At 40.5% G+C, this 25,668-nt stretch overlaps 2 protein-coding genes across 4 annotated transcripts in view; one reads left to right on the top strand and one right to left on the bottom strand.

Moving 5' to 3' along the window:
- klf12b (Kruppel like factor 12b) overlaps positions 1-13,690 on the top strand; it is a 38,124-nt gene extending 24,434 nt beyond the window's left edge. For all 3 annotated transcript variants that reach the window (XM_006788165.3, XM_006788164.3, XM_035906646.2), the window contains 3 exons: positions 1,589-1,724; positions 7,715-7,872; positions 9,453-13,690. In XM_006788165.3, coding sequence (XP_006788228.1) covers positions 1,589-1,724; positions 7,715-7,872; positions 9,453-9,634 — 476 coding nt within the window. In that variant the 3' untranslated portion in view covers positions 9,635-13,690. The remainder of the gene's footprint in view (positions 1-1,588; positions 1,725-7,714; positions 7,873-9,452) is intronic.
- A 2,700-nt stretch (positions 13,691-16,390) lies between these two features.
- klf5b (Kruppel like factor 5b) lies at positions 16,391-19,445 on the bottom strand. Its single transcript, XM_006788163.3, has 4 exons — positions 19,138-19,445; positions 17,389-18,319; positions 17,213-17,272; positions 16,391-16,859 (listed from the first exon to the last, which is right to left on the bottom strand). The coding sequence occupies exons 1-4, from the start codon at positions 19,315-19,317 to the stop codon at positions 16,681-16,683; spliced, it is 1,350 nt and encodes a 449-aa protein (XP_006788226.1). The 5' UTR covers positions 19,318-19,445; the 3' UTR covers positions 16,391-16,680.
- Between the last annotated feature and the right edge of the window lie 6,223 nt (positions 19,446-25,668).

The raw sequence follows: 25,668 nt of genomic DNA, 5'->3' as shown, positions 1-25,668 counted from the left end.
GAAGGCGGGTACCCTTTCTTTCACTGCTGTCTCCCTGTCTCCGGTAGGAGGTTGCCATGGAAACAGGGCTTGACTGGAAACAACAGGAGAGAAAGGAAGAAATCCGCTGCTCTGCCCACCTCTCCACCACTCCTCCTTTGTGTCCCTAGTTCAAAATACCCCCACCCTCCAATCCCCATTTCCAAAACGCGATGTATTTCTAGCTAATTACAGGTTTTCCATAGGGTTCGGCGAGCTGGTGACCACTCTGCATGTCTTAGTCTACAACAACAGCAGAAACCTTTAAAAGCAAAAGCTCCAACTGAGTTACAACATTATTTCTGTGTCCAACCCCCCCCCCCCCCCCCCCCCCCCCCCCCCCCCCCCCAGTAATAACACCATGTCTGCTCCTAACTCTAGACCATTATTATGGGCCATTATGGCCACAGTCTCAGCTGAGAGGGCAGAGAAGGTGAAGTCCTGATAGCTTATAAAAGCACCCTGGCTTACAGTAGATGGGGATGTTGTAGACCTCAGTGGAAAATACTGTCTCAGTATATTCAGTGTTTCCGGTGATTTTAAGCAAGAATAGCCTTTACAGAACCGTTAACAGTGTACATTTTTAAGTGCTGTATTAGAATGCCCTGCTGCTAATTCTCCATCTACAGCATGTCTTTGTTTTTTTCTTCTGATATTAATTTATTGTGTTATCCGGGATTTTCGCCGCATCTGTCGGCTGAAAGAGAAAGAATGGACAGAATGGCTCCAGGCTCTGGCAGTATATCTGATGAGCTGTCCAAGGGACAAGTTTTCACAGCTTGTGGAATAGATGTAACCTTACAGCGTAGCTCAAGAGACAGAAACCACTGAGCTCACTGGCTCAGAGGGTCATGGTTCAACAGCATTGTGGTCTTTTTTTCCCTTGTTTTTCATGGTTTTGGTCCATGTTGTGCAAAAGGAAAACAAGCACCTACATATACAGTTTGCTTGTTAATTTTTGAGGTTGAAGAAATTAGCAGCTGATCTCTTCAGGTGTTGTGTACAGGTTCGTCGCTATGATGAATATGATTCTATTTCAGGTGTGCATACTGTATAGAGGACCAGATGCTCACAGTTGCTCTCATGCGTGCACATGTTCTTTGAAGTTGGAAACAGTAACAAATGCGCAAATGTTTTTACACGCTGCTCACAGGCAACAACAGCTAAACAGTGCTCCACCCTGTTGTCTTATCTTTGTGGTTGGAGGCAGATAGAGATTATGTGCACACGTGTGTCCTTTTCGCATGCTACTCTGTAAGTACGCGAACCTCTGGGTACAGAGTCACGGTCGACTGTTCTGTCCTCCAGTTAAATGTTTCGTTTGATTGACAGCTCCTGAGAGAAAATACTGGCAAGTACTGAGGCCATCTCAACTCACGCTCAGCTACTGCATACAGTATGCTAAATAATGGCATACAAAAGACTTTTGGGGTTATTCGAATGAAATTGTATATAAAGGAGTTACTTCATTACAATTAGAAAGACGCACAATGTGATATGCCTTATAAGTTTACAGCGCCAGCTCCAGTTTCATGTGTCTGTCTCCCATGTCTGTGTCCCATCCTCACAGCACACATAGACCCCAACGGCCTGTCGCCAAGGCAGATCAAAAGTGACAGCGATGACGATGACCTGCCAAACGTGACCTTGGACAGTGTTAATGAGACCGGCTCTACCGCGCTGTCTATAGCCCGTGCTGTACAAGAGTGAGTATATTCATTTTTTTTTCTTGAACACACGCCGGAAATCCTGGCGCTGACTTTTTCTCCTTTGCTAACTTTAAAGCCATAAATGAAATGTGGATCTCTGCCATGAGTTGGGTCGGAGTTACGACAACAAGATGCTCAGAAGTATGTGGCTTTGGTTTTTGCGTTCTTTACCAGTGACCGGTGTTAAATTTGGTTATATGAAAGTTTCAGTTTGTTCCACTGGTGCGTTATTGTTAGTGCTGGGGAAAGCAAATTTATGCGAACTACTGTTACTTTGCTTTATTACTGAGCCAAATAGTTAATAATGACAGCACAGCAGAGCTCTTTATTAAAATAAGTAGCACTCTGCATTGCATAAAGGGGAAAAAAACAGCTCACAGAAATAATGCATGAAACTTAATACACGTAAATGTGTTTTATATTATAACATCTTATCATGTGTGCACGCATTTATTAGAGGCTTTTATTTTGAAAATTAAATAATCTTCAATGGATTTAATGTGGTAAAATTGAAAAAAAAAAAAAATCCCTTTAGTCATCCAAGCCAGTGATGTTGCAGTCTTGAATTTTTGAATAGACAGAGCACAGAGTACTAATATGTTTTTGTGACTCCCTGGAGGAGGGCGTCATTATCAGATCCATTGTAATCCTTAGCATTGTGCATTTCCGTGTGGTTTTGTAACCGCTCTTCCACTCTTTGGATGTGTCTGCGTGGGCGTGCATCTATATGCCTGTATGCATATGGCTCAGACATACTTTATGCCCTGTTCGGCCTACAGACATCAACTCCTGCTGTGCCAGTCCATCTGTGTTGAAATGAAAAGTTGATGACAGTATATAGAATTCTTATCAGAGGGAGGAAATCAGATGCAGAGAAGCATTTGGCTCGGCCCTGTCCTTGTTGCGCTGCTGCTCATAAACCCAGAACAGTCATAATTGCCAGCCTGGGTAGACTCAAGTTAATACCCATCAGACTTTTATTTAGACTAACTGTAAGGAAAGTATTCCAGGACTCCTTGAGAATCCTGCTAATGCCATAGCGACATTAACAAGGCTGCCGGCACTCACTGTGTTTTGTAATGTTCTAGCTGGCACGTTTGACATTGTGTACTAGATGTTGTATTGTTTGTTTGTCATCCATTGGCTGTGTGACCATCTACTGTAATTAACCTAAATGTTTTATTGTAGTTCCAAAGTACAGCACATAATAGTAAAGCTGTGGTTCAGGGGTACAAGTATAGGTTGCTGTGCTTCAGACACACACAAGCACACACGCACCGGAGGACTCAGGTTTCGATGCAGGTTATTGAAAGGGACAGGCGTGCCCCTGAGTGCCACACGTGGGCACCGGGTGGTCAGAGGAGAACAGAGGTTGGCAGGACACAACCTTTCACAGCCCAAGCTTTCACTATGGCGATAAATCACCAGCCAGGGTTAGCATTGCCCTGCCAGGGCCTGCCCACACACTCACTTCTCTGTGTGCAAAGTGCAGACTGTGCTGTGTGGAAACTCCTGTGTGCACGCTGTGTATGTGACTGTGACTGTGACTGTGCGTGTGTGTTAGTGTGAAAAAAAAGTATGTGTGCACTTCTGTAAGTATTAATCCTCCGGTGTGTGTGTGCGTGTTTTGTACTGTATGGATGCACGTGTTTTCTGCACAGTGGACAGAACAGCTGGTTCCAGAAGGAGGTCAGCCATTGTCAACAGGAACACAGACTTGCATGTTTGTCTGTGAAAAACAAAGCAGTCTGTAGTCTTCTTGAGTTACACGCCGGTTTGGCCGCAGAGAGGAAGAATGTGCGTTGTGTGTTGACATAGCACATGCACTCGATGGACATCTGCACCGCAACAGAAGCCGACTTATAAACATATCAGTCCACTGCGTCGCTATATTGCCTTTCTTTTCATTTAAATGTGTATGCCACGCTTGTGGAAAGAGCAGCTTTACATAATTTGGCAGCCACATTTACACAAGCAGTCACCCAGAGAGCAGCAGGGAGGTGAGGTGTAAGGGCGGAGGACGGGAGTGCCTGCAGCCTCCAATCCAGGTATCCATATATAAATAAATGAGTGAAAGGAGAGTTGGGTAGAGAGCGAGTTTGTGTGTATCATGTGCTACTTGGTCAGCCTCCTCCATATTCATGCGTTTCCCTGGGGATCAGAGGATAGGCTATTGTGGGAGAGCGCGAGTGAAAGAGAGGAAGACAGGGAGGAGAGGTGTGTGAGGCTGGGGGCAGGGGCTTGTGTTGGGAGGGTTGTCTCTGTTGAAGTCTGGCGGGTCCCCAAGGACCTGGGGGGCCAGAGAGCAGGTGGAGGGAGGAGATGTGGGCGAGGTGAGGGGTAGTATCCTCGGACAGGTACAGGAATGCCCGGTGGGCAGTGTTCCAGCGCACACATACACAAACTTGAGCACTCCCTTTCCTGTTTTCTTGATAATTCCACCAGTGCCTTGAAGCAGGTCGTGCTGTTGCTGTGCTCAAGCCGGTGTTGTGACCCCGCTGCGGGTGAGGAGTTAGAAATATGTATTGTGCTTGTATTGTGGGAAATCCCTAATACAGGTGACACACACTCATTCCCCATGCTCCCCGTCTTTCTGTCGTACGGGTAGAGCCCAGCGGATGATGAGGGGAGAAAAAACCCCCAAAAACGGGGAAACAAAGGAACAAAAAACAGAGGTTAGCTCTGTTTGAAATTATTCTCAGCTGTACTTCCCATTTCTTTCTGCTACTTCGGGAGACACAAACAGACACATTCATACAAGCATTATGCTGCGGTGACTTAGGGTTCAAGGCAGAGTGAGTTTTCCTCTGGGCTCTAATGAGAAAATAGAACCAATTCGCGGTCACACAAGAACTACATTATAAGCATGAAAGATCGAAAGAGATACATTTTGTGTGCTTTCTTGCATTTAGGATTATTATTAGATTTTTAAAAATGACAAAATTAATTTATGCATCTATAATGAGGTAGTAAAAGTGAAGACTTCTTGTGCGTTTACAACGCTATCGTTGAAAAGCACCGAATTCCTGCCACTTTTTTTTCTTCTTAAATGCTCTTAATTGACATCTATTAGGTTAAATAGTCATATATTATATAATAGTAATAATCAAGCAAATCGCATGACTGTACGTGTATTCATTGTGAGTGTGTAGCAGGAGCTTAAATCAGTAGGTCTAGTAATAACTCTGTCACAGTATTTGGTAAATGGACTGATTCTTATATAGCGCTTTTCTACTCTCTCGGAGCACTCAAAGCGCTCTATACAACATGCCACATTCACCCAATCACACACATTCTCACAAGCACTTTATCTATACTTAGTGCTATCTAATTACATTCACACACATTCATACTCCGATGGACGCATCGGAGAGCAACTTGGGGTTAGTATCTTGCCCAAGGATACTTGACATGCAGACTGGAGGAGCCAAGGATCGAACCACCAACCTTCCGATCAGTAGGTGACCTGCTCTACCTCCTGAGCTACAGCCACCACGATTTCATATTCAGTTCTCTTTAAGCCTTTAACTTTTATGGCTATTTTTCAATTATGCACTGAATTCTGCTCACTGGCTTTTTTGTTGTGACCCAATTTCCTCACTTGAATCATTAAAATGTCATTTAAGCAGGATTAGAAGTTTTCCACTGTTTACCTTTATGTCACTGGTGAGCGGTGGTGAGCAATGGCCGTTCTTCTTTGAGAACTGGAACATTTCTCACTTCATTTTTTTTAATTTTTTTTTTTTTTTACAGATGCACAAAACGTCTATAAATACTCCCACTACTGATTAAACCAATCTGTCACTGAGCTCTTGAAACGCAGCAGCGTTGTAGTCGGTGAAATAATTTATGATGGTTGCTTGTTCTTTGTTTTAGAAGCTGTTGTACTCAGACCTTCCTAAATTATATCATAATCATGAAGTCACTTCATGGATGAAGTCAGAATGTAAACATCCGCCTCATCTGCTCGATGGTCTGAGCTCAGAGTGTTTCCACTGGCTCTTCTCTTTACTTTCCCGGGCAGACACACACACAGAGCTCAACAGCACCTCTGACTCTAAACGGCCCTCTAAATTTTCATCTAGATTATATGTGATGCGGGAACCTCATCAATCAAGAAAAGGAGTTTAACTCTTCGTCTAAAATTCTTCGTTTGTTTTGTCATCACGTTACAGTGCGATATTCCCTGAGCTTAGAGAGTGTGTGAGAGAGAGAGAGAGAAATGAGAGGGGAAATGGAGTTCACTTCATATCTGACCCGTGTGCTCATTTCCTGTACAGCTTCAGATTGGCAGTAAGCCAAAAGTAACAGGTGATCTGTATGTATGTGTGCGCTTCTGTTTCAGTGTATTTATATAGCCTGCGTATAGCTATGTGTGTATCTTTGTTGTGCGTGTATACTGTATCTGCATTTGACTGTGCTTTGGTGTAAGACAGAGAGACAGGAAGTGGGTTGTGTGCGGTGGAGACAGTTCACTGGAGGGCCTGTCTGGCAGCCCCTGTTCCTCTGACATGATTTTAGCAGTTCCTCCTCCCGCTACTCTGCTGTTATTTTACCCACTTCACCCTTTTACCTGTTTCCAAGCCTCACAGCATAAGCAGAGAACCCTGTTAAATATATCCTAAATATATCCCTCCTCCCCCCTTTACAAAACAGAGATGTTCTTGTTTTCGCTCAATATCGTATCTCAGTTTTTCTCGCCAGTTTGCCGGCTGCGTGCACGAGTCATGTGTTGTGTAAAAAGGTGCTCACTGTTGCACAGTCAAAAATCATGGGCGAGGCATGAACTTCTGACCGCCTCTTGCTGCCTTCTGGATTTCTCTCTGGGTTGTGTGCTTGTGTGCAGCGCTGCCTTCAGAACACAAAGATGACAGTACATTCAGATTAACTGAAGATATGATGACTGTACTCTGCAACTACGCTCACAAACACTGGCAAGTCAGACATGCATGTGAAACCGCACACACATGCTCACTGACACAGGCACACACTTTGCAGCATTGCTTCACAATGACAAATACAGTAGACGGTGATACTGACTGCTTGTTGGAGAGGAAATGCCAAAATGCAATGAGTACATAAATCACTCAGAAGCTGTTAAACTGACTCAACAACACAGAGATTTTAAAAAAGACAAAAACTTCTTCATCTCACCACTTTTGCTTTAACAATAGTATTGGAACCATACGAATATCAGCCCTCTTACCTTACATACTTTTTCAGAGGTACTTAAGTAGAGTTGCACTGCCACCTGCTGGCAAAGCTGCTGCTCTGCCACCATCAATCTGTCGATCTTTCAATATTCACTGTATACTGTCTTTTTTTGCATTTCAAAATACATATATGTTGATTCCGTTTAGAAATGCACTACTTTTTTACAAGAAAGAGATAAAATGGTTGTACTTATTGAGGGCATCAAAATCATCCACAAATCAGAAGACTGGTGGTTTGACTCCTAGAGTCTGACATGTTGAAATGTCTTTGGGTAAGATGAACCCCAAATTGGTGCTGATACATCTATTGGTGTGTGACTGTGAGCTCTAGATCAAGCGCATAAAGCAAAGTGCTGTATGAACGTCTTTGTGCACTGTGTGCTTCCAGTGTAAATGCATAGTGAGCTCTCACTAAGCACACAAAAGCACTCTGTAAATACCAGTCTGTCTTTTATCTACACACCTTTTCCTCTTTTAACACAATAACTAGTGATGTTACAGCCGGTATGACGGTTATGTCTTATGTTCTTTTGGTTGCATAAAACAAAAACGTGAACCTTTTATTGCAAATGGTAAATATTGCAATAATGCATGTTAAATAAACACTGCAATATTCTTCAGCAGGTTTTGAATTGAAATGTACTGTAAACTTTAATTAAAATGACTGACTTATTCTTCAAAACGTTCAACAACTGCTCTTTATCACGGAAGAAGACAAAGACATCATCAGACTCTAATAATGTTATATGTTGCTACTTTTTGTCCTCCTTGCAGTTCCATGTCCCCGTTCAGTATCGACAGCATACGGCGTCCTCGGAGGTCGGAGTCACCGGATTCCAAAAAGAGAAGAATCCACAGATGTGACTTTGAGGGGTGCAATAAGGTGTACACCAAAAGCTCGCATTTAAAAGCACACCGGAGGACGCATACAGGTCGGTAAATCTATGTGTGAGAACAGTTGTTGTGAAATGCTGTTATTTTATTTTGATGCTGTTAAATGCTATTTGTTTAAGTGAGGTGAATTGAATTGAATTGAATTGAATCGTTGAGCAGCTAAACTTATTCTTATCTGTCTCATGAACGCAGTAAGACAAGACAGCATACGGCATCTTGGAACATTTTAATTACTTTTTAAGAAGGCTGAATTGTCCTTAACACGATTTATTTCATGAAAAGTGCTAAAACAATTACAGCCGTTCCTACTGAAACGATCTCCCGTTGTTGTGGATGGACACTGAAGTTATAGCTTCCTTAAATCATTTCAAGCCTCAGAGTCTGCTTCAAGTAAAAGGTGTATACTGATTGTAAATTGTATGGCTCCCTGGCACAACGTTATAGCACCACACAAGAAATTATACATTATTCTGTTCACACATTGAGAAGAACGTTACTACTCTGCACACTGTTTTTATTGTCAAGCATTATTTAAAGAATTGGTCTCGCAGTAGAGTCGTAAAAGAAATTTCTATAAATCATAAAACTGTGGCATATCATGATTAAGTGCATATACACATATGGAGACCATTTATGCAAATGAAATAAGCATGTTGTGTTCATTACCCCAACCGTGTAGATCTTTGATGATTGTGACACCTCACGTTATAAAATCAGTCATTTCTCTCAGGCTGCTGCAAAGCCTGACTTTTCAGCCAGTGCACTAGCTGACAAGCAGTGAACATTAAGCTGTTAGGATAATGGAAAATGCTTTTCCCTGTAAAAGGTCTCTGACCTTAGTCCACAATTAGACTTTTTTTATTTGACAAGGTTTCTATGGAAAAAAAAAGACACGTTTTGCCATCTAAAGTCAAAATTTGAGGTTATTCTCTCCAAATTTCAATTTAATGACTTGGAAATTTAGTTATTTTCTAAAATTTGAGTGATTTTTCTTAGAGGTTTGAGTTAGAAAGGCAACTTTTTGAGATTTGAAATTTAAATTTTGACTTATGGGCAGCAAAGGTGTTGGCTCTTGGCCTGTTATAGAATATAGCCAGTTGTTGTCAGTTGTTTAGCCAATATACAGCAATTTGCTGTTTATTCACTGGAAATCATATAGACTTTAAAGCCAGTTTGAGGTCCAACAGTATAGACTGCTCAGAATATTAAGATAACACTTGATCAAATTCATGTTTCGTTTTTTGCTCTGACTTTGAATCCAGGCTTTAAAGGATTGAAGATTTTGTTTTTTGCTGACCACTGTTGCATCATTTTGTGCTTCCACAGTCTTTCAGTGAAGACTTTCAAATTGAATATTTCCCTGTCGAAATCTGATGCGTGACTTATATGTTCCCGTAATCTTTTTGTGTTTAAATATTTTCTATAATATCTCATCAGACATCCATACCATTTTAGTGACTTATATAGATTCTTGAAACTTGTGCGACTTGTGCACTACCAAAGTGGACATTAGGTTAGCGGTAATTCATGGATTATCGCTCATCAAGTGCAGATTTTCCAAATTAATTTGCCGGAAATGCGACTGAACATGGACTGTGTTTTCTGACTTCCTTTCCAGGTGAAAAGCCATACAAGTGTACCTGGGACGGTTGCACCTGGAAGTTCGCCCGCTCTGATGAGCTGACGAGGCATTACAGGAAACACACAGGGGTGAAGCCCTTCAAGTGTGCAGACTGTGACCGCAGCTTCTCCAGATCTGACCACTTGGCCCTGCACCGACGGAGACACATGCTGGTGTGAATCAGACGGAGCGCGATGAAGAGAGAGATTGAGAGGTCAACGAAAAGACACACACTCACATGCATACACAGACAGCCGGGGGAGCGGGATCTCCCTGTGAATGTTTTCAGCCGGCCTGGACGCGCACACACACACACACACACACACACACACACACTATCACACTCACACCCACGTACAGACACAGACGCACACATGCGCTCATCCTTCATAAGGAGAGAAGACGGAGACAGAGAAGACTGATGGATGAAGGTGCACAGAGCTTGAGGAGCACAAAACAGGGTCACTTCTGGATCCTCTTTGGTTTGGAATGAAGAGACGGCAGGATCTTTTATTGTCTTTGCTTGGAGTATAATAGGGAACTGTCTTTTACAGCACTGTTCGTAAATGTTTCACTTTGATTTTTAAGATTAACTCTTTATTTGGACAAAAAAAAAAGTATAATGCAATTGCAACTGTGTCTTTTTTTTTTTGGGTGTCTTTCTTTTCATTATTGTTCCAAACGGCTGCTTTTCCAGCATTCATAATGTGAAAGACCCCGTTGTAAGGAATGGATTTCCTGTGTGAGCAGGAAGAAGTTTGGCCTCGACTGGATCACGGGAACGGACTTGGATGTAGTTGAAGTTACAGGTAGTGTTTTTTCACCACGCCCCCCTGTGTGAGTCTGATTTGTGACCAGCAGGGGGCACCATTTAATCACAAGTGGTTTCATTTTCCTGCTGGCTTCTGCTCTTAGATCTGAGGCATCCCTTGTAGAAGCTAAAAGAAGGTCGGACTTTCACCTTTCTCATCGCCTGCAAACTGTAATCAAGATAGACTCAAATGCCCACAACCCGAAAAGATCAACCTCATCAGCACCTCCACTTTTTCAGCCATTCAATGCCTGTTTTCATAAATGGAAATAGGACTTGCATATCATCGCACCAGCACACACCATTGATGATCCACTCACATGGCCGGACAACTCCAAATCTCATCAGTGCTGTTCTTTATGTTTATGTTGAGCCTCTTCAAAGCATTTATTAGAAAAAGGAAAAAAAAAATCTGGTGGATTTTCAGCTGTGATTAGCAATCAGTAAAGTGCAATCTTAAAGGATAAATATACTTCAGTATAAAAATGTTTTGTTTATTGGGTTTTTGCTTCTTTTTTAATGCCTGCTTATTGCTTATGTTTGACTCAGAAAATACAACCCCTCATGTACAGTGAACTGAACAATCAGAGGAGATTTCCAGTATGTGAAAAAATAGAGGCACCTTACAGACTTTTACTGTGTCCTGACATTTCTCATTTAAAAAAAAAAAAAAAAAGTCATTCACCTCTGTCGTTTTTTTCAGCTGGGTTTAACAGAAAAAAAAGGAATTTGTGTTGTGGTTTTGCACAGCACCGCAGCACTTGTCCATAAAATGACACTGACACCAGCTGAAGTGTTACAGGGATAGTGTGGCACCTGGTGTACAATACAGAAGAGCAATACATTCTGAACAAAGTGATGAGAAGGAACATTAAACCTCCTCTTTGTTCTGTTTGCTGATGTCAATATCCGAGGAGAAGTTCCCAGCTTGGCCACCTCCTCACGCTCTGTACCACAACTCCCTCCGTTACTGACTGGTTTCTAATCTGATATCTCCCAGCTGGTGATTGTCTCCACATGTATTATTTCTATTCCTGTCGTTTGTCTCAAACACAAACAAAGTCACTTGAAATCGCCTCAGACCAGATATAAGTTATGATTTATATCTGATTTACCTGAGATTTGGTCATGTAAAAAGCTGAAAAATGCAGGAATTGCACACATGCATACACAAATACATGCACACTGTTTTTTTCCGTTCTTTTTTTCTGTGTGTGTGTTTGTATTCACAGCAGGAGTACCTTTTAGAAGCAGTTTCCGGCAGAGATATATTTATTGGAAAGCATCACTTAACCTTAATCAGGAAATTCAATTAAAAATATATTTTTATAGACCTAACAACAGACATTTTTGCAAGTATTTCCAGCGCTCTTTATGCTACGTAAAAGCTTCGGACATAAAATATCAGGCCAACCAATGTTATTCGATAATGCTGCCAAATGCATCTATTGGACCTAGGCCAGTAAAAAAGAAAAATGTTAACCTTTTCGATTACGGTACCTTGAAATCCATACACTTGCACGCTAATGCACAAACTTGGATTCCACATTCTCACTTTCAGTAAAACAGCCAAATCCAGGAAGCAATTTCCGCACGGAAGCGTGCGACGCCCTTCTCGATTTGTTGGAGAACGCATGTTGTCATTATTTATCTGTATTGTTTGTGCACGACATTATGCCCAATTGTATTAGCATTTTGGCAAAACCATATCAGCACCTTGTTTATTTGTTTCGTATAATATTCAAATGATTTTATTTCAGATGTCAATTTATAAGCGAGTAATCATCATCGTATTTTATCATCCTTATAATGTATTAGAGCGTTTTTATGATTGAGGGGCACGTCTTCATTTGCATATAAATCTTTCTCTTCTGTACAAAGGACATTTTGAAATGTTGTAATATATGTGATAGTGAAGATAAAACTTATTACAAAGTTCTACAGCCTGTACATACATTGGAAAAATAGGGCTTTTGATTAGTAGATGCAGGAAATACATTTATACATGTAAAGTCTTTTTTCAGAGACTGTAATTTATCTAATTTGATATACAGTGAAATGGGGCTAATGGTATTCATCATGTAAATGATCATATGTGATGTTATAGAACAGATTGCTTTTTATTTTCTCTTTGGTTTGTGGTTAAACACATTCATGATCAAATCATTTTTTTTTTCAGTTCCCGAGGCTGAACCAGTGTTTGCTAGAATCGACCAATTATTTATACACAGTATTAAGGTACACAATTCCCTGTGTTGCTGTTTTGCTATACCCGACAAGAAATTCTACCGATCAAGCACATATCAGCGACACATGTACTCCTGTATTCAGTATATGACGTTGCATGCCTTAATACACCAATTTCTGAAAATCTCAATTTGACTTGAAGATGGTGTCTCCATAGGACAGGGTGTATTGTATTTCCCTTCAGCATCTCTTTCCTCATATTTTAAAGCATAATTTTGTTACGGTAACCAGGGTCAAAGTTATGCAATAATAATAATGAATAGTGCCTCATATCACAAACTTGTAATATCAGCTGCTCTGTGCAGAGCTTCGATTTCAGCACGCGTGCTTGGATTAATAAATTTCAAACGAGAAAACCACGAATTCTGGGGGAAAAAACAAGAAGCACAGACAACATTATGCAAGTCGGACCTCTAATGTTGAACTTTCTTTTCGCACTGAGCCTTATACCATTGTGTACAATGCAGCATCTTCCCATAACACTTTCACAGGCTGTTTATAGCACACATTATTACTTTGCTTGCAATAAGTCACTTCCTCTAAGGGTAACAAAACCGAGTTACAAAGGTCTCTTGGTGTTTCAGCTTCAACACATCAATTCAACATAGTGATTCCATGGAAGATGATGAGGAATCATACTCACAGGAAAAAAGAAAAAAAAAAAAGAAAGGAAAAAATATCCTGTGGCTGGGATTCCAGCAGTCACACCTCTCTTAATGAATACTTATCTTGCGGTTTCTGTAAGTTCAATATATATTTTACTTTCTGTATAACATCTGCTTTTGATTTTCCTGGTTTTGAAAATTTAGGTAGTGAAGCCAATGCCTTTGTTTCAAGTTTGCTGATATTACGTACAGTAATCGTTGTTCCTGTATTTATGTAAAGTGAGTGTAGTGTAAATATATTCAGATCTTTTCATTCTTACCGTAAAGAAAAATGTGATATTGCTCAACATCGCTTCAAAAAGGGAGATTCTGCTCATGGAATTCCACATCTGTAACAGAAATTTTTAATCCTGATATTTTTCAAAACTTCAACAACAGATGTACTCTTTTTTTTTCTCCTTTTTTTTGTTTCCTTTTCTCCGAGAGTTGTTTAAGTATCCAGTCAGTGTTTTTGCCTTTTTCTCTGTATTTTTCATATGGATGGAGCTGTGAAATTAAAATAAGTTCAAACATATACATGTATATTAATATGAATGGAGGCATGAAGGTTAATAAAGTTGCATTTTGTATGTAACAGACTGGGACGGAGCCAGTTGCTATCTATGACTGAGATGGATGGAATGTGGTTTCGGTGTCACTTAGACATCCGAGAACTCCCATTCGCTGGCATTCGGAAAACTAATCTCGCTATTAGGGAAGACGTAGCTGAACAACAGTACAGTGGTCTGTACGCAAAGTTCATCGGATCGCTACTGGATGCGGAAAAAGACATTTTGAATCGTCCAACTAAAACGTTGTGTACCTCGGTGTAATATCACACTGCTTTGTTGTTCTTATGTAGTATCAACAAAGAGTAGTATTTTAAGACCTGGTATTCTCAAACAAGCCTTTTCTGAGAAAAGGTTTCAGCTAAAAGAATGCACCCTGTACTTCCTGTCCTCTGCTCTATTATAACGAGGTCTGGATGAATGTTTCTGTCAGGCAGCAACGGATTGAGATGATTACAATCAATTCCCACTCCACTAAGCATTTTACTGTGCAGGATCTCACCTGAATGATTTATCACTCACTAGAGTCTGAGTTATGTGGGCTTTACTGTACCATAAGTAATATAAAGCACTGGGAGGAGGGCTGGGGGGGACTTACACTTGTAAATAATCCTCAGAAGAGTTCAGGAGTTCCTCTGCACCCAGGACAAGCTCAGACACCTTCTGTGGCTTTTACAGGTTCTCCTGGTACTTTTTGCAAAAGCTTTGCTATGACTCATGTCAGGGACACCTTCCAAGAGTTGCAAACCAAGAAAATGACTTGTTTTGTTTCGATTACACCAGATTGTTAAAAAGGAAAGTCTTGAATCGGGGTGTGGTCCGGACTAATTAGCAAATTCCAGAAAAACTGGCTCCTCCAACTGGCAAGTGTCCTTGGGAAAGTTAGACAGACTACAAAGGTGCTACATGAGTTCTTTTTATTATCCTTCTAAAACTTTCTAAATCCTTCTAAAATCTGTATTTTCAGCTTGTAACTTAAAAAATAATGGTGTCAATGAGCCACCTTTAATTTTTTCCCTCCTATTTTGCATAAAAAGCATAATTTCTAAAGCAAAAACCGATCAACATCGCCATGCCTGTTTTTGTGCTATTTCTTATTCAATACCAGCAAGGTTCACTGAAAGCAAAAGCTGTGGTGTAAAATTATATAATAACGTGCAATATTCCCGCTCTGCAAGCAACAAAAGATTAGCATTAGCCAACGTTTTCTCAAGATTTAGCATGGAGACATATGGCTAGAGTAAACCTTTTAAATGTTGTGAATAAATTATCAGACATTTCAAAAGTTAATATTCAACACAAAACATCTTTATTTGCACCGTGAGGGACACACAGCTCCATTGGACATTTGATCAGTTTAGGCTACATGTTAATGTTTCAGCTTTGACACAAACTTCTGACCTTTGTGCATATTTATTTATTCAACAGTATTGCAATAATTCACTGCGCTTCTTTCTTGGCTGGATAAACTCGTAACAGCGTCGACTGTAGCGGCGTAATCTAATCCTTTTAGTACTTTGTAAAACAAAAATAAACAAACCTAATTTATTTTAAAAAAGGAAACTTTTAAACTGTAATACAATCCAAAAGAAATACATGGTTCTTTTTTTTTTATTTTAAAACAGCAGATACAAAATATATACATCTTAAATAACAGAAACTTTAAAATTTGTTTTTGCTAAGCCATATTCAAATTTGGTCAGGTAATAGAGATTTCATTTAATGTTACATTGTGGAAATTAAGAGGAACATAGTGGATGGTTTTAACAGGCAGGGGCAGCTTCGTTTTTCATTCATTCATTCATTCAAAAAAACAACAACAACTAAGCAGTTAAAGGCACTTTCAAAAAGGTGTTTGATATTTGGAGAGAAGTCAAAAAAACCATCAACTTTTATAGATGTTCACACTGAAAACATTAAGTGTCACCCAAAAGAAATTCCAGTCAATGTTTTGATTTCTCCACGATGACAACGAACAGGAGAGAGAAAATAAATGTTCCCAAAGATATTGTAAATTGTTTCAGCACTTCGTATTCTTAATATAAAATGAGATTTCGCTGAAAGTTAAACACCACAGTAGTGAAAAGTGTTCACAGAAATCGTAAAATCAAGATGCAACATTTGGATTCATCTGCTGCACGTAGAAAAAAAAAAGACAACCCTCTCTGTAATGACCATGCGTATGTTACAGTGTCAGAGCACAGATAAAGATCATTCACCGTGCTGGTCATTCAACGCTTAATATCTCATACCAAGTGTCCTCATGCTGTAAGCAATGCAATCACCACATGGCTCACAAACAATGCCCATCACCCCCTCGATGTTTATTCTTCCTGCTACCGCTTCAGAAAACTCTGCAACTTGCTTTCCTGCAACTTTAACTTAAGTGCTTTTGCTTTCTATATTACACAAATGCACAACCAACCCGTTGACCTACTAGCTGCAACAACATCCTCCTCCCTCCGGCTAATAGCATACATAGATATCTGCACTTACAGTGTAGCAGTTTGCAGCATACTAAATAAATGCCCCTACGACACATGGGTGACATGATGTGTACAATGAAAACACCTAAATATAAAATTTAGATTTCAAAATGTTTTTGTGTAGAATTAAAATAAAATCTTAAAAAAGATACATTATAGTTACGTTATTACATTATGGTTTTTTTTTTTGCTTTTGTTTTTACTAATACCTATGCAAATATCCCCTAAACTGAGGCATTTGTGTGGAAAAAAAATAAGGCAACCATAATATTTGATCTTTTTTACATTATTATTATTTGTATTTGTGGGCCAGCACTGCTAAGATTATCTGCCCCTTTTGGAGTGTGTGAAATAAGTTTCACAGTTTTTAACATGTTTATTTGCTGATATGCATATGATGGTATTTTGTCCAAAAATACAAAACAAAAAACAGGAAAGGAAGATTGATGTTTTTATAGGAAGAGGTTTCTAGCTCTGGTGTCTCTTCATGTGCAGGGCCAGGTGGTCAGAGCGGGAGAAACAGCGGTTACACACTCCACACTGAAAAGGCTTTGCCCCGGTGTGTTTCCTGTAATGGCGTGTCAGCTCATCAGAGCGGGCGAAGCGCCACTCACATCCCTCCCAGGAACAGTGGTACGGCTTCTCACCTTCATCGGGAAGAAGTTGAAGAATAAAGGTAGCCAGTCATTATATATTTAAATATATTTGAATTCCTTCAATATTTAATGTTATGCAAGAAAAAAAAAAACCCAAACTACTTCATCCAATTAAAAAAGCAAACTCACACTAAGCCACAACTGTGAGTCATAAATCACACCGTGTCCTGTCTTCGTCCCGGCTCTCTTTATGAGAGCTGCGGGTTTATGTGATTTGACAGCAGTGAGATGTGGGCCAGGTCTGTCAGCAGACAGAATGCATCTGCAAGCCAAGTGCAATTTTTCTGCCTGGCAACGTCACCAATTTCATCCAAAAATAAGAAGTGCAACTCAGAACATTTTACCTGTGTGCGTCCGCAGATGAGCCTTTAAGTGAGATGACTTTGTGTATACTTTCTGACAGCCTGTAAAAACAAACAGATAGAGCTCATTAAGTACTTGCATTTTATATCTTTTTTAATGTTGACAAAATTTAAACTCAAGTTTATTGTTGTTATGGAGACCGAACAGAAGTCTTAACCTGGGACGTCACAGTGGTGAATCCGCCGTCTCTCCAGATCAGGATTATTCCTACGATTGTACTTAACTGGAGCCGATTGAGCCAATACCGGGGACAGCGGGCCAATACCCGACGTTGTTTGAACTGGTGTCAGGCTTGAACGCTGTACTGGTCCAGAACCCGAACTTTGGATGAATCCAGACGTGGAAATTTGATCTTGGTTTTGGATTGGAGCTATGCTGGGTGTCTGTCCAAGATCAATGGAATTGTGGGTCTCAAAATTTAACTTTGAGGCGATGCTGGCTTCGTAGGATGGAGGTGGGGAGAGGTTGTGAAGGACTCCTTTGCCCCTGTCTGGACTTGAAGGCTCAGAGTTTGGCGGAGAAGGTGGCAGATAGGTTGATCCTGGCTGATGGCCCACGCGTCGATTAAATGAAAAACATTCGTTCTGCAAGCTGCTCGCAGGTTTCGTAGAATTCGGGACTGGGCCAGCATGAACATTCCCAGTGGGAATGCTTAACGGGGCTATGGGGATGGGGTTCACCTGCGAGCTGTGAACGAGCTGTTCCAAATCAGAGTTCAAAAGCTGAAATAGGGGAACGTCCTGGAAATCTGGCACTTCCTGCTTGATGACGAAGTTACCACTTGCAGTGTCAGCTGCGCAAAAAAACCCTGGGTATTCAGGGACTGCTGGCGATACTCTGTTCCCCTGGCACGCGGGATGCATCAGAGAGTTTGTTGGCTCCGTTTTGATCTGTCTGACAGTCCTGCAAAGGCCTGGGTGCAGATATGTGACATCGGGAAGTAGCAAACTCATGCTGACGCTGTAAGGGGAGGCAAAGTCCTCGGTGAAAGGTGGCTCTAGAGCCATGGTGCTGTCTCTGCACATCATTTTGGAATTTACTACATCCTGTGGTTGTGAACACAAATAGCTGTCCATCTCGGATTTACCCTGGGAGAGGCAAAACAGAGGAAAATGATCAGGTGAGTCGTAGCAAGATTGTTACTGTGGATGTAAAGACAGCAGAATAGGAAATACAAGTGTTGTGCAATTGATTCAAGCTCACTAATTGCTTAGTTTTAGGACATTTTTCATTCAGATTTATCAAGGTCAGCACTCATCATGCACTCATCTGTTTATATCATTATTTCTTTGGACTTGGAGAAATATTAATTGTGGCAAGAGTTAAGGAAAAATCAGAGCCATTCAGAACTTCCCATTATTGCCCATTTAAGGTACTAGAAGTCTGACAATAACAAAAGTAACTGACGTAAATGAATCTGGGGATGCATGCTGGGGCCTACTCGTGTGCACCCATCCACATCAAAGACGCCTCCACCACCCCCTCCCTACAAGCAGCAGACGCCCTTCTAAAACACTCCAGGGTAAGCTGTTTCAGAATACATGGCTGAAATTAGAACATGCAGTTGCTCTGCACGGCAATGCATCTTCCTCAGGAGTTGTTTCAGGAGCGGGAGCAACGCGTCACATCCCAGCCATGTCCTGTTTGCAATTCCCCCTCTTAACAGTTAGTAAATAGCAGCATCGATGCAGAGGTTAAAAGCCTAGGATTTAGCTGTAATTACACGGGCCTTCCTTCAGTATCGTGGGTCACATCTTTAAATAAAAACAGGCTTTTTTTCTTTCTTTTTTTTGCTTTGATCAGCAACACACAGTAATCCTGCGTTAAACCTGCTGACACCAGTAAAGCCCGTGATGCTGAGATGCAGACGGGGAAAGAAAATAATAATAATAATACGAGCTCCTACCAAATTGTAATCGTGGAAGGAGGAAGTTCCCGGGATGGCATCCCTCGTGTTACAGAGCACTTGTCCATGATCTTCACCTCTAAGACCGTCGGATGTCAATGGTGCGGAGGTTTTCTGGAGGAACTGCGCGTCCTGCCGCGGAGCAACCCAAACATTATTATTCCTCACGGCAGCGGCCATGCAAGCAGAGATTCTGGGCAACTATCCGAAATCTTTAGCGAATGAATGCAGCATAAGTGTTCTTTTGTTTCGAAGAAATCTGTAGCAGGAAAACGGCAGCTGTCAAAGGCTCATTCTCCCTATTTTGCGCTGGCTTGTCAAATTACGCAACTGCGTGATATCAGCGCGTCTGCAGGGCGGGGCTGAACATGTACAAAATAAACAGGGCAACCAGCCGATCGTGATACACCTAGTGTAATGAATACTGTGGTTGTGTGATGGGGTGAAATGGCAGAGGGTGGAAATAACGCCAAAACTCTTGGGGATTAGTGATTAAAGAGTCACTTGCGAGAGCATAAGGTGTCAAGTGTTTGTGAGCATGAAGGAGCGGTTTGCAGGCGCAGTTCGCAGACATTAGAGTAAAGTGAGTCAGTGACTCGTTGATGGAGTCGGTGCAGAACCCCGCAGGGTCATGCTTAAAAAGAATGCTTTGCTTCTTACGCTTTTATAAGAGCTGCAAGTTTTTCAAACTGGACACAGACTTTTGAGGGGAAATATTTTATTATACACATGGTTTTCTTTTCTCTCCCAAATTTAGAAGGAAATTCAGCAATCTTTTTAACTCTAACATCCCCACAGATAGATTCAAACTGGTGAGTTCTCTGCGTCTCGCTTCGCCAGTAGTTTCGCTCTAATTTCTTCACGCACTCTCTGATTTTGTTCAGAGACAGAGGATCCTGCAGGCTTGTGTTCTGGTGTGGCATGTTAAAAACGCCACTGCAGTGCAGCTGTCTGTCAGGACTGCATACTTGATGCCAACATTCCTGAGCCAGCGACGAAGCCTGCGCGCATATACAGGCTACGCATGTTTCCATCAAAATAGCTCAGCATTTCAATCAAATGCAGCGTACGCCATTGTGCGTTTTAGCACCGATTAACTGTACTGAACTTTAACCTGCAGGTGTTTGAACTTCGTCCTGCGGCAATCCCTGCTAAACTTCCAGTCCTGTATTCATTTTGCACTCTAAAGACTTAGAAATGTGACCCTGGAGGAACTTGCTTTTGTTCTTTACTGTATTTTCTTGGATTTGGCCCAGAAATAAAGGAGATTCCAGCTTTCAGCCCACTCGAGATCAGAGTGACAGCAGCTTTATAACTCAGCTTAACAAAACAGAATTGACTTGTCGACCCCCCCATAATACACTGTGTATTCACATATATATATATATATATATATATATATATATATATATATATATATATATATATATATATATATATATATATATATATATATATATATATATATATATATATGAAACCTCAGTGTGTGTAAGGATTTCTTTTAATGTGACATTTATTGCCACTCCCATCCACTTTCACCTTCAGGCAGTTCATGTCCTCTTATTAAAATGTTGTAACTACACCCATTGCAGGCTTGACTGAACATGTTTTAAATATGAGAATCGCTCGGGTTACATATGGTCATATTTGAAAGCCAAAATATACGAGGAAAACATGTTTCTAATGTATGCAGCAATTTTATTTAATATTACACAAAAGTCATATTGACTCTTGCACTTTATTTCACAATTATTAGAGATGACTGAAGATTTCTTTTAAAGTCTTTATGGTTTTCTAAATTGCCTCTGCTTTTTCATCTTATGGCTTTCTCTTAACTCTAAGTCTTTTTTTTCTTTTAAGAAATCATCTTACCTTTTGCATTTTAAGATAACCATTATCAAAGATTTTGTTCTACGTATATTTTATAAGATGGTGTGATCATAATATTAAGGGTGGCTTTTAAACTCTTACCTACATCAGGATGAGTCACCCCCAAGAAAATTCTTGCAATTTCAGATTTTTTAATAATGAGAAAAGTTTTTTAGAAACATATTCAAATGACTGCTGATCATCCAATTGGGAGCTGACTGATTGCCTGTCATGAGCTGACCTTTAAAAGTGCAATATAAATCCATGGATGTCTCAGCTGCAAGAGGAGCAACTGTCATTCTTGGCTCTTCCTGTACAGTGAATGTGAGCCGAGCCCTCCGCCATATCCCTCGTATTAAAACCTCACAATATGGCCAACAACTGCACAGCGGAGGACAGAGAATGCGCGGTATGTGCTTACAGCATCACAACTCCTGTCTCCTTTCACATGGACTAATATGGCCAAGCCAAAATGGGATCGGACAATAAACACATGCATCACATTACTACTGTTGGATTAACGTTTTCATGCTTTCTTTCTTTTTTCTTCCTTTGAAACGAAACAACTTAATAAGAAATAAATTAGCTGGTTTGTTTTTGTGTAACTGGTATAAATTCCTTTTTTTTGTGCTCGTTTCTTGTCTTGAATAATCTGAGCTCTTGTGAAATTTGCAACACAAGAAATACAAACAAATCTAAGTTACCCTCTATATTTAGTAATCTTCAAGCAGGTGCTTTTCACACCCACCAGAGGGCAATGGTCAGCTGCAGTTGGATATCTTTTTTCCTCATTTGTGCATTTACATAGTGTAGCTTTGTACTGCAGAACCATCAGAGTTTGTGTGCTTTCTACGTAGTTTTATATAGTGTATAATCACCCCCCCACCCCCACCCCCCCCACCCCCCCACCCCACACACACACACACACACACGAGTGTAATGGGCAGTGGGTTGACATTTCATGCAGTAAATCCACACTTTAATTTAGTGCTACTAATTTTTTAAAGCAAGACCTTTTCTTTCTTTCTTTCTTTAATCTGGGTGTTTTTTTTTAACTAGACACGTAAAGTTAATTTTAAATCACTGGATATTTTCATTGTAAATTAAAAGCTTGACTGAACTGATGCAAGGACAATTATGTTTTTAAAACCTGCTTAATGCAAATTCTCTTTGACTTTCTATATAGTCTTTAAAACATGAAGCAGGCACTCTGCATTATAATTCATTTGATGTCAGCTTTACAAAGCCTGCCCTTGAAAAAATACAATCAATAATTTTTTCTTTGGCTTTATTGTTTTGTCTCAAGTTTGGCTGTGTTACAAGCTCGGCTTGTTGACTGTGCACAGCATTTATCTGATCTGACACAGTTTCATTAGGCATTAGTAATCATTTCCATAGCACACAACATTAGAGTACTCCTGTTTGTAAAACAGCAGATGAGGCTAATGCCGTCCTCTAGGGAGAAATTCAATATAATTCGTTAATTAAATGGAATAATTTAATTACAGTAACTAAGAAAGCATTCATCAATATAATTGTTTCTGGAGCCACCATTATAATTGAGGTTTAAGTGAAAACAAGTCCGTTTCTAATGTTGGTAATGTGCTGACATAGTTCTCCCACCCTCCATTTGTTCCTCTCTCTGATCTTCCACCATGCCATTTCTCCACAGTGTTTCTGTTTGATAGCCAGCCATACCACATCAGCAAGACCAAAACATTTATTACAGCCATTTAATTTAACCTCTCTACAGGCACGGACAAGAAGACAGAGATGATAGCACAGCCGCACTGAAAGACTCTCGCTGTTCAGCTTCTAATCTGATCCTCTCTGCTGCCCTTTCATAAAGACACCAGAGTATTACCTTGACTCCAAACATACCTCTGCCATTTAAACTGTCTTAGATTTCACCACAAAGACGGCCAAATAGAGTCCAATTCATTCTTCAGGGCCCAAATAATAAAACATAATTTTCGCCTAATCTGCCTAAAGAATGTCCTCTGTTTGAAGTTGACAGTGCTCTATCTTCTGAGAGGAATAATTGCCTTTTGAGTACAGCAGGAGAGGCCACTGAGGTAAGCCTGTCGTGGGTCTGCACCTTACAGGTGTGCCCTTGGACAGACAACCTCCTCGTTGTTCTTGGGAGAGTGAGGGAGAAAGGGAGAGGGCGAAGCCAGACTGAAAGAATTCATCTGCCAGTTGAAACGTTACGAGGCAGTGGCGGCGGCACAGCAGCAGCAGCACCGCTCTGCGTTCTCATATCACCGTGTGGCCAAAGTGAAGTGAACAAAGAGACAGTGATCTCCAGTAATTCCTCCTGTCTGGGTACAGCCGACCACTTCTTGTCATTAAAGTTTTATCATGTTGCTTTTTATCACGACCGCTTCGTGAAATTGACCTGGTTGTAATCTGTTTAATTTCGATGACTGCACAGTGACAAAGTTACTGACAGTTATTGTCTAGAAATGTAAACGACACTCCTCTCTGTATAGTGCAGGCTTTGTGTGCTTCCACAGGCAAATTTCAATCCGTCAGCCTCGTCTGGCCACAGTGATTCCGCACAGCCATTGATTTGTAAGTTAAACATTAATTTTCCAATCATTTCGCTCAAAGTGTATGCTATTTATCAGTTATGCGAGATAGTTATTTTGTAGCTATCTTTCTAAGACAAACTCAGTCTCTGCTTCATTTGTCAAACTTCTTCCTGGATTTTTAATGGGGGCCTATTAATTGAGCAGAGAAATCTGTCCCTTTCTGAACATGGCACTGAAAGCTGCTGAACAGCTGTCCCAGCTCTGGAGAATCATATGGAAGAATGCATTATCGGCCTTGTTTGAATATTCCCTTAGATTTGGAATAATCAGGCAGCTATTCAGCAGTGAGATGGCCATGCACAGATGCCAAAGCACAGCTGAGGGAAGCACAATGGTGTAATGCCGATGAAACACACACACACACAACCAACGCCATGGAAAACGTGAATAATGCAGGTGCGCTTTATTTCTGTACGGTGTGCTTATCATACATAACAGCAGGACACTTTCTTTCAGCCCTTTTATCTCCTTTTTTTCTCCTCTCTTTCGTCGTGCCTTGTTCAAGGTGATCCTAGCTTTGCATATGGCTGATTAATCTTATTGCACAGTAGCTAACATTGATCACAGAAATGATTAGAAATGCATTAGTCAGCAGACTGTTTGGAGTGGTTGGGTTTAAGTGCTAGTGCCAAGCCATTTTCCATAGGTGTCCATGTTTTTAATTTTGTTATATAGAATTTTGCAAATGGATGCATGCATGCGGCCCAAATACAGCATCAAAGCTTTAATGCTTACAGACATAATTTAATCTCCTAGATGGTAGGACTGATGGGCTGTGTAGAGAAGGCATCCCTGCTAAATTCATTATGCTAAAAGTTGCTAGATCTCACTAGCTGATGAGAGAAACAGAGTAGCACAGCGTATGTTTGTATTTTTTGCTGTGCAAGAAACTGGCACTGCATTGTCAAAGAAAGCTTTCCCTCTATCACTTTTGTGTTTGTGTGTGTCACGGATTTATTTTAAGCTTAAATCTAAGTTTAAAGAAGAACAAGCACATTCTAAAAGTGTTCACATTTATTTATTGCACATAACAGACTGAAGAACACACTGAGGTGCTTCGGTGCTGTGTCTCTTATGGTATGTGGATTATAATTTACAACGGCTCTGCAAAAGTACAACACCTCCAGAGTTCTTGGACCTAAACAACAATAGCATTTTACTCTTTATGACTTTGAAGCCAGCTGTCACGATGATGACATTTAATTTCCCTTTTGACAATACATTTTCACTCTTGTGTATAAAGGCGTCACCAGGCTGACATATTTTATTGAAAAAACTACAGATGTGAAGCATTTTGTTCCAAATTTTCAAACTTTGCCAAGCCACCCAGTGGGCCGTGTTGATCTGGCTCCCAGGCTGCATGTTAATTATGTAAATGATACCGACTTCTGTACAAAAGCTTCAACTTCTATAGTCTCTAATTTGGTATTTATACCCCATTTCAAATGTTTAGTACTGTTTGTGCTAGCATTAGTAAATATCAAACATGGATCACAGCATAGTTACACGGTTACACAACATTTATTCTCATGAATAAAAGAAAAAAGAAATAAATTGTCTGTGTGGGGCACTTTGGTTGCTTTGGCCATGTGTTTAGGATTGTCAGTGGCTGAATGATGAAATGTCATACAGTGAGTTTTGATGCATTTGGCTGAAGGTTAGCACACAGGCTTTACTTTACACACTTTAACATGCAAGTGGGAAAGTCCTTTTGCTTTAAAACAGTGCTGTTCTTTAATCACTTCAAAATAAAAGTTAAAGTTGAAGCTGAGGACCTTGCCTCTATCCCAACATGTTTTTTTTCCAAAGCCATTTGTCATTTGTCTCCTGACCTCGCTGACAGCTCCTCCTCCTTCTCGCTCATGCCTCAGATGCCGCCTTTAATCATTAAACAAAGTCCTTCTTCATCCACAACACTTCCTTTCTTCTTGTGATTTCAGAGATACTGGGGGGTTTAATCTAAATGCCTTTGTACCTTTTCTATTTACTGTGCTTTATTATGCTTTATTATTATAGAACGTCCATACCCAAACCCAAGGTGGAGTTGCACAAGGTTAGTTTTAAA

The sequence above is a fragment of the Neolamprologus brichardi genome, chromosome 16 (assembly GCF_056152115.1).
Source record: "Neolamprologus brichardi isolate AB-2024 chromosome 16, ASM5615211v1, whole genome shotgun sequence".
NCBI lineage: Eukaryota > Metazoa > Chordata > Actinopteri > Cichliformes > Cichlidae > Neolamprologus > Neolamprologus brichardi.
Note: the sequence above shows the minus strand (reverse complement) of the source record. Positions and strands in the feature narration are given on the sequence as shown.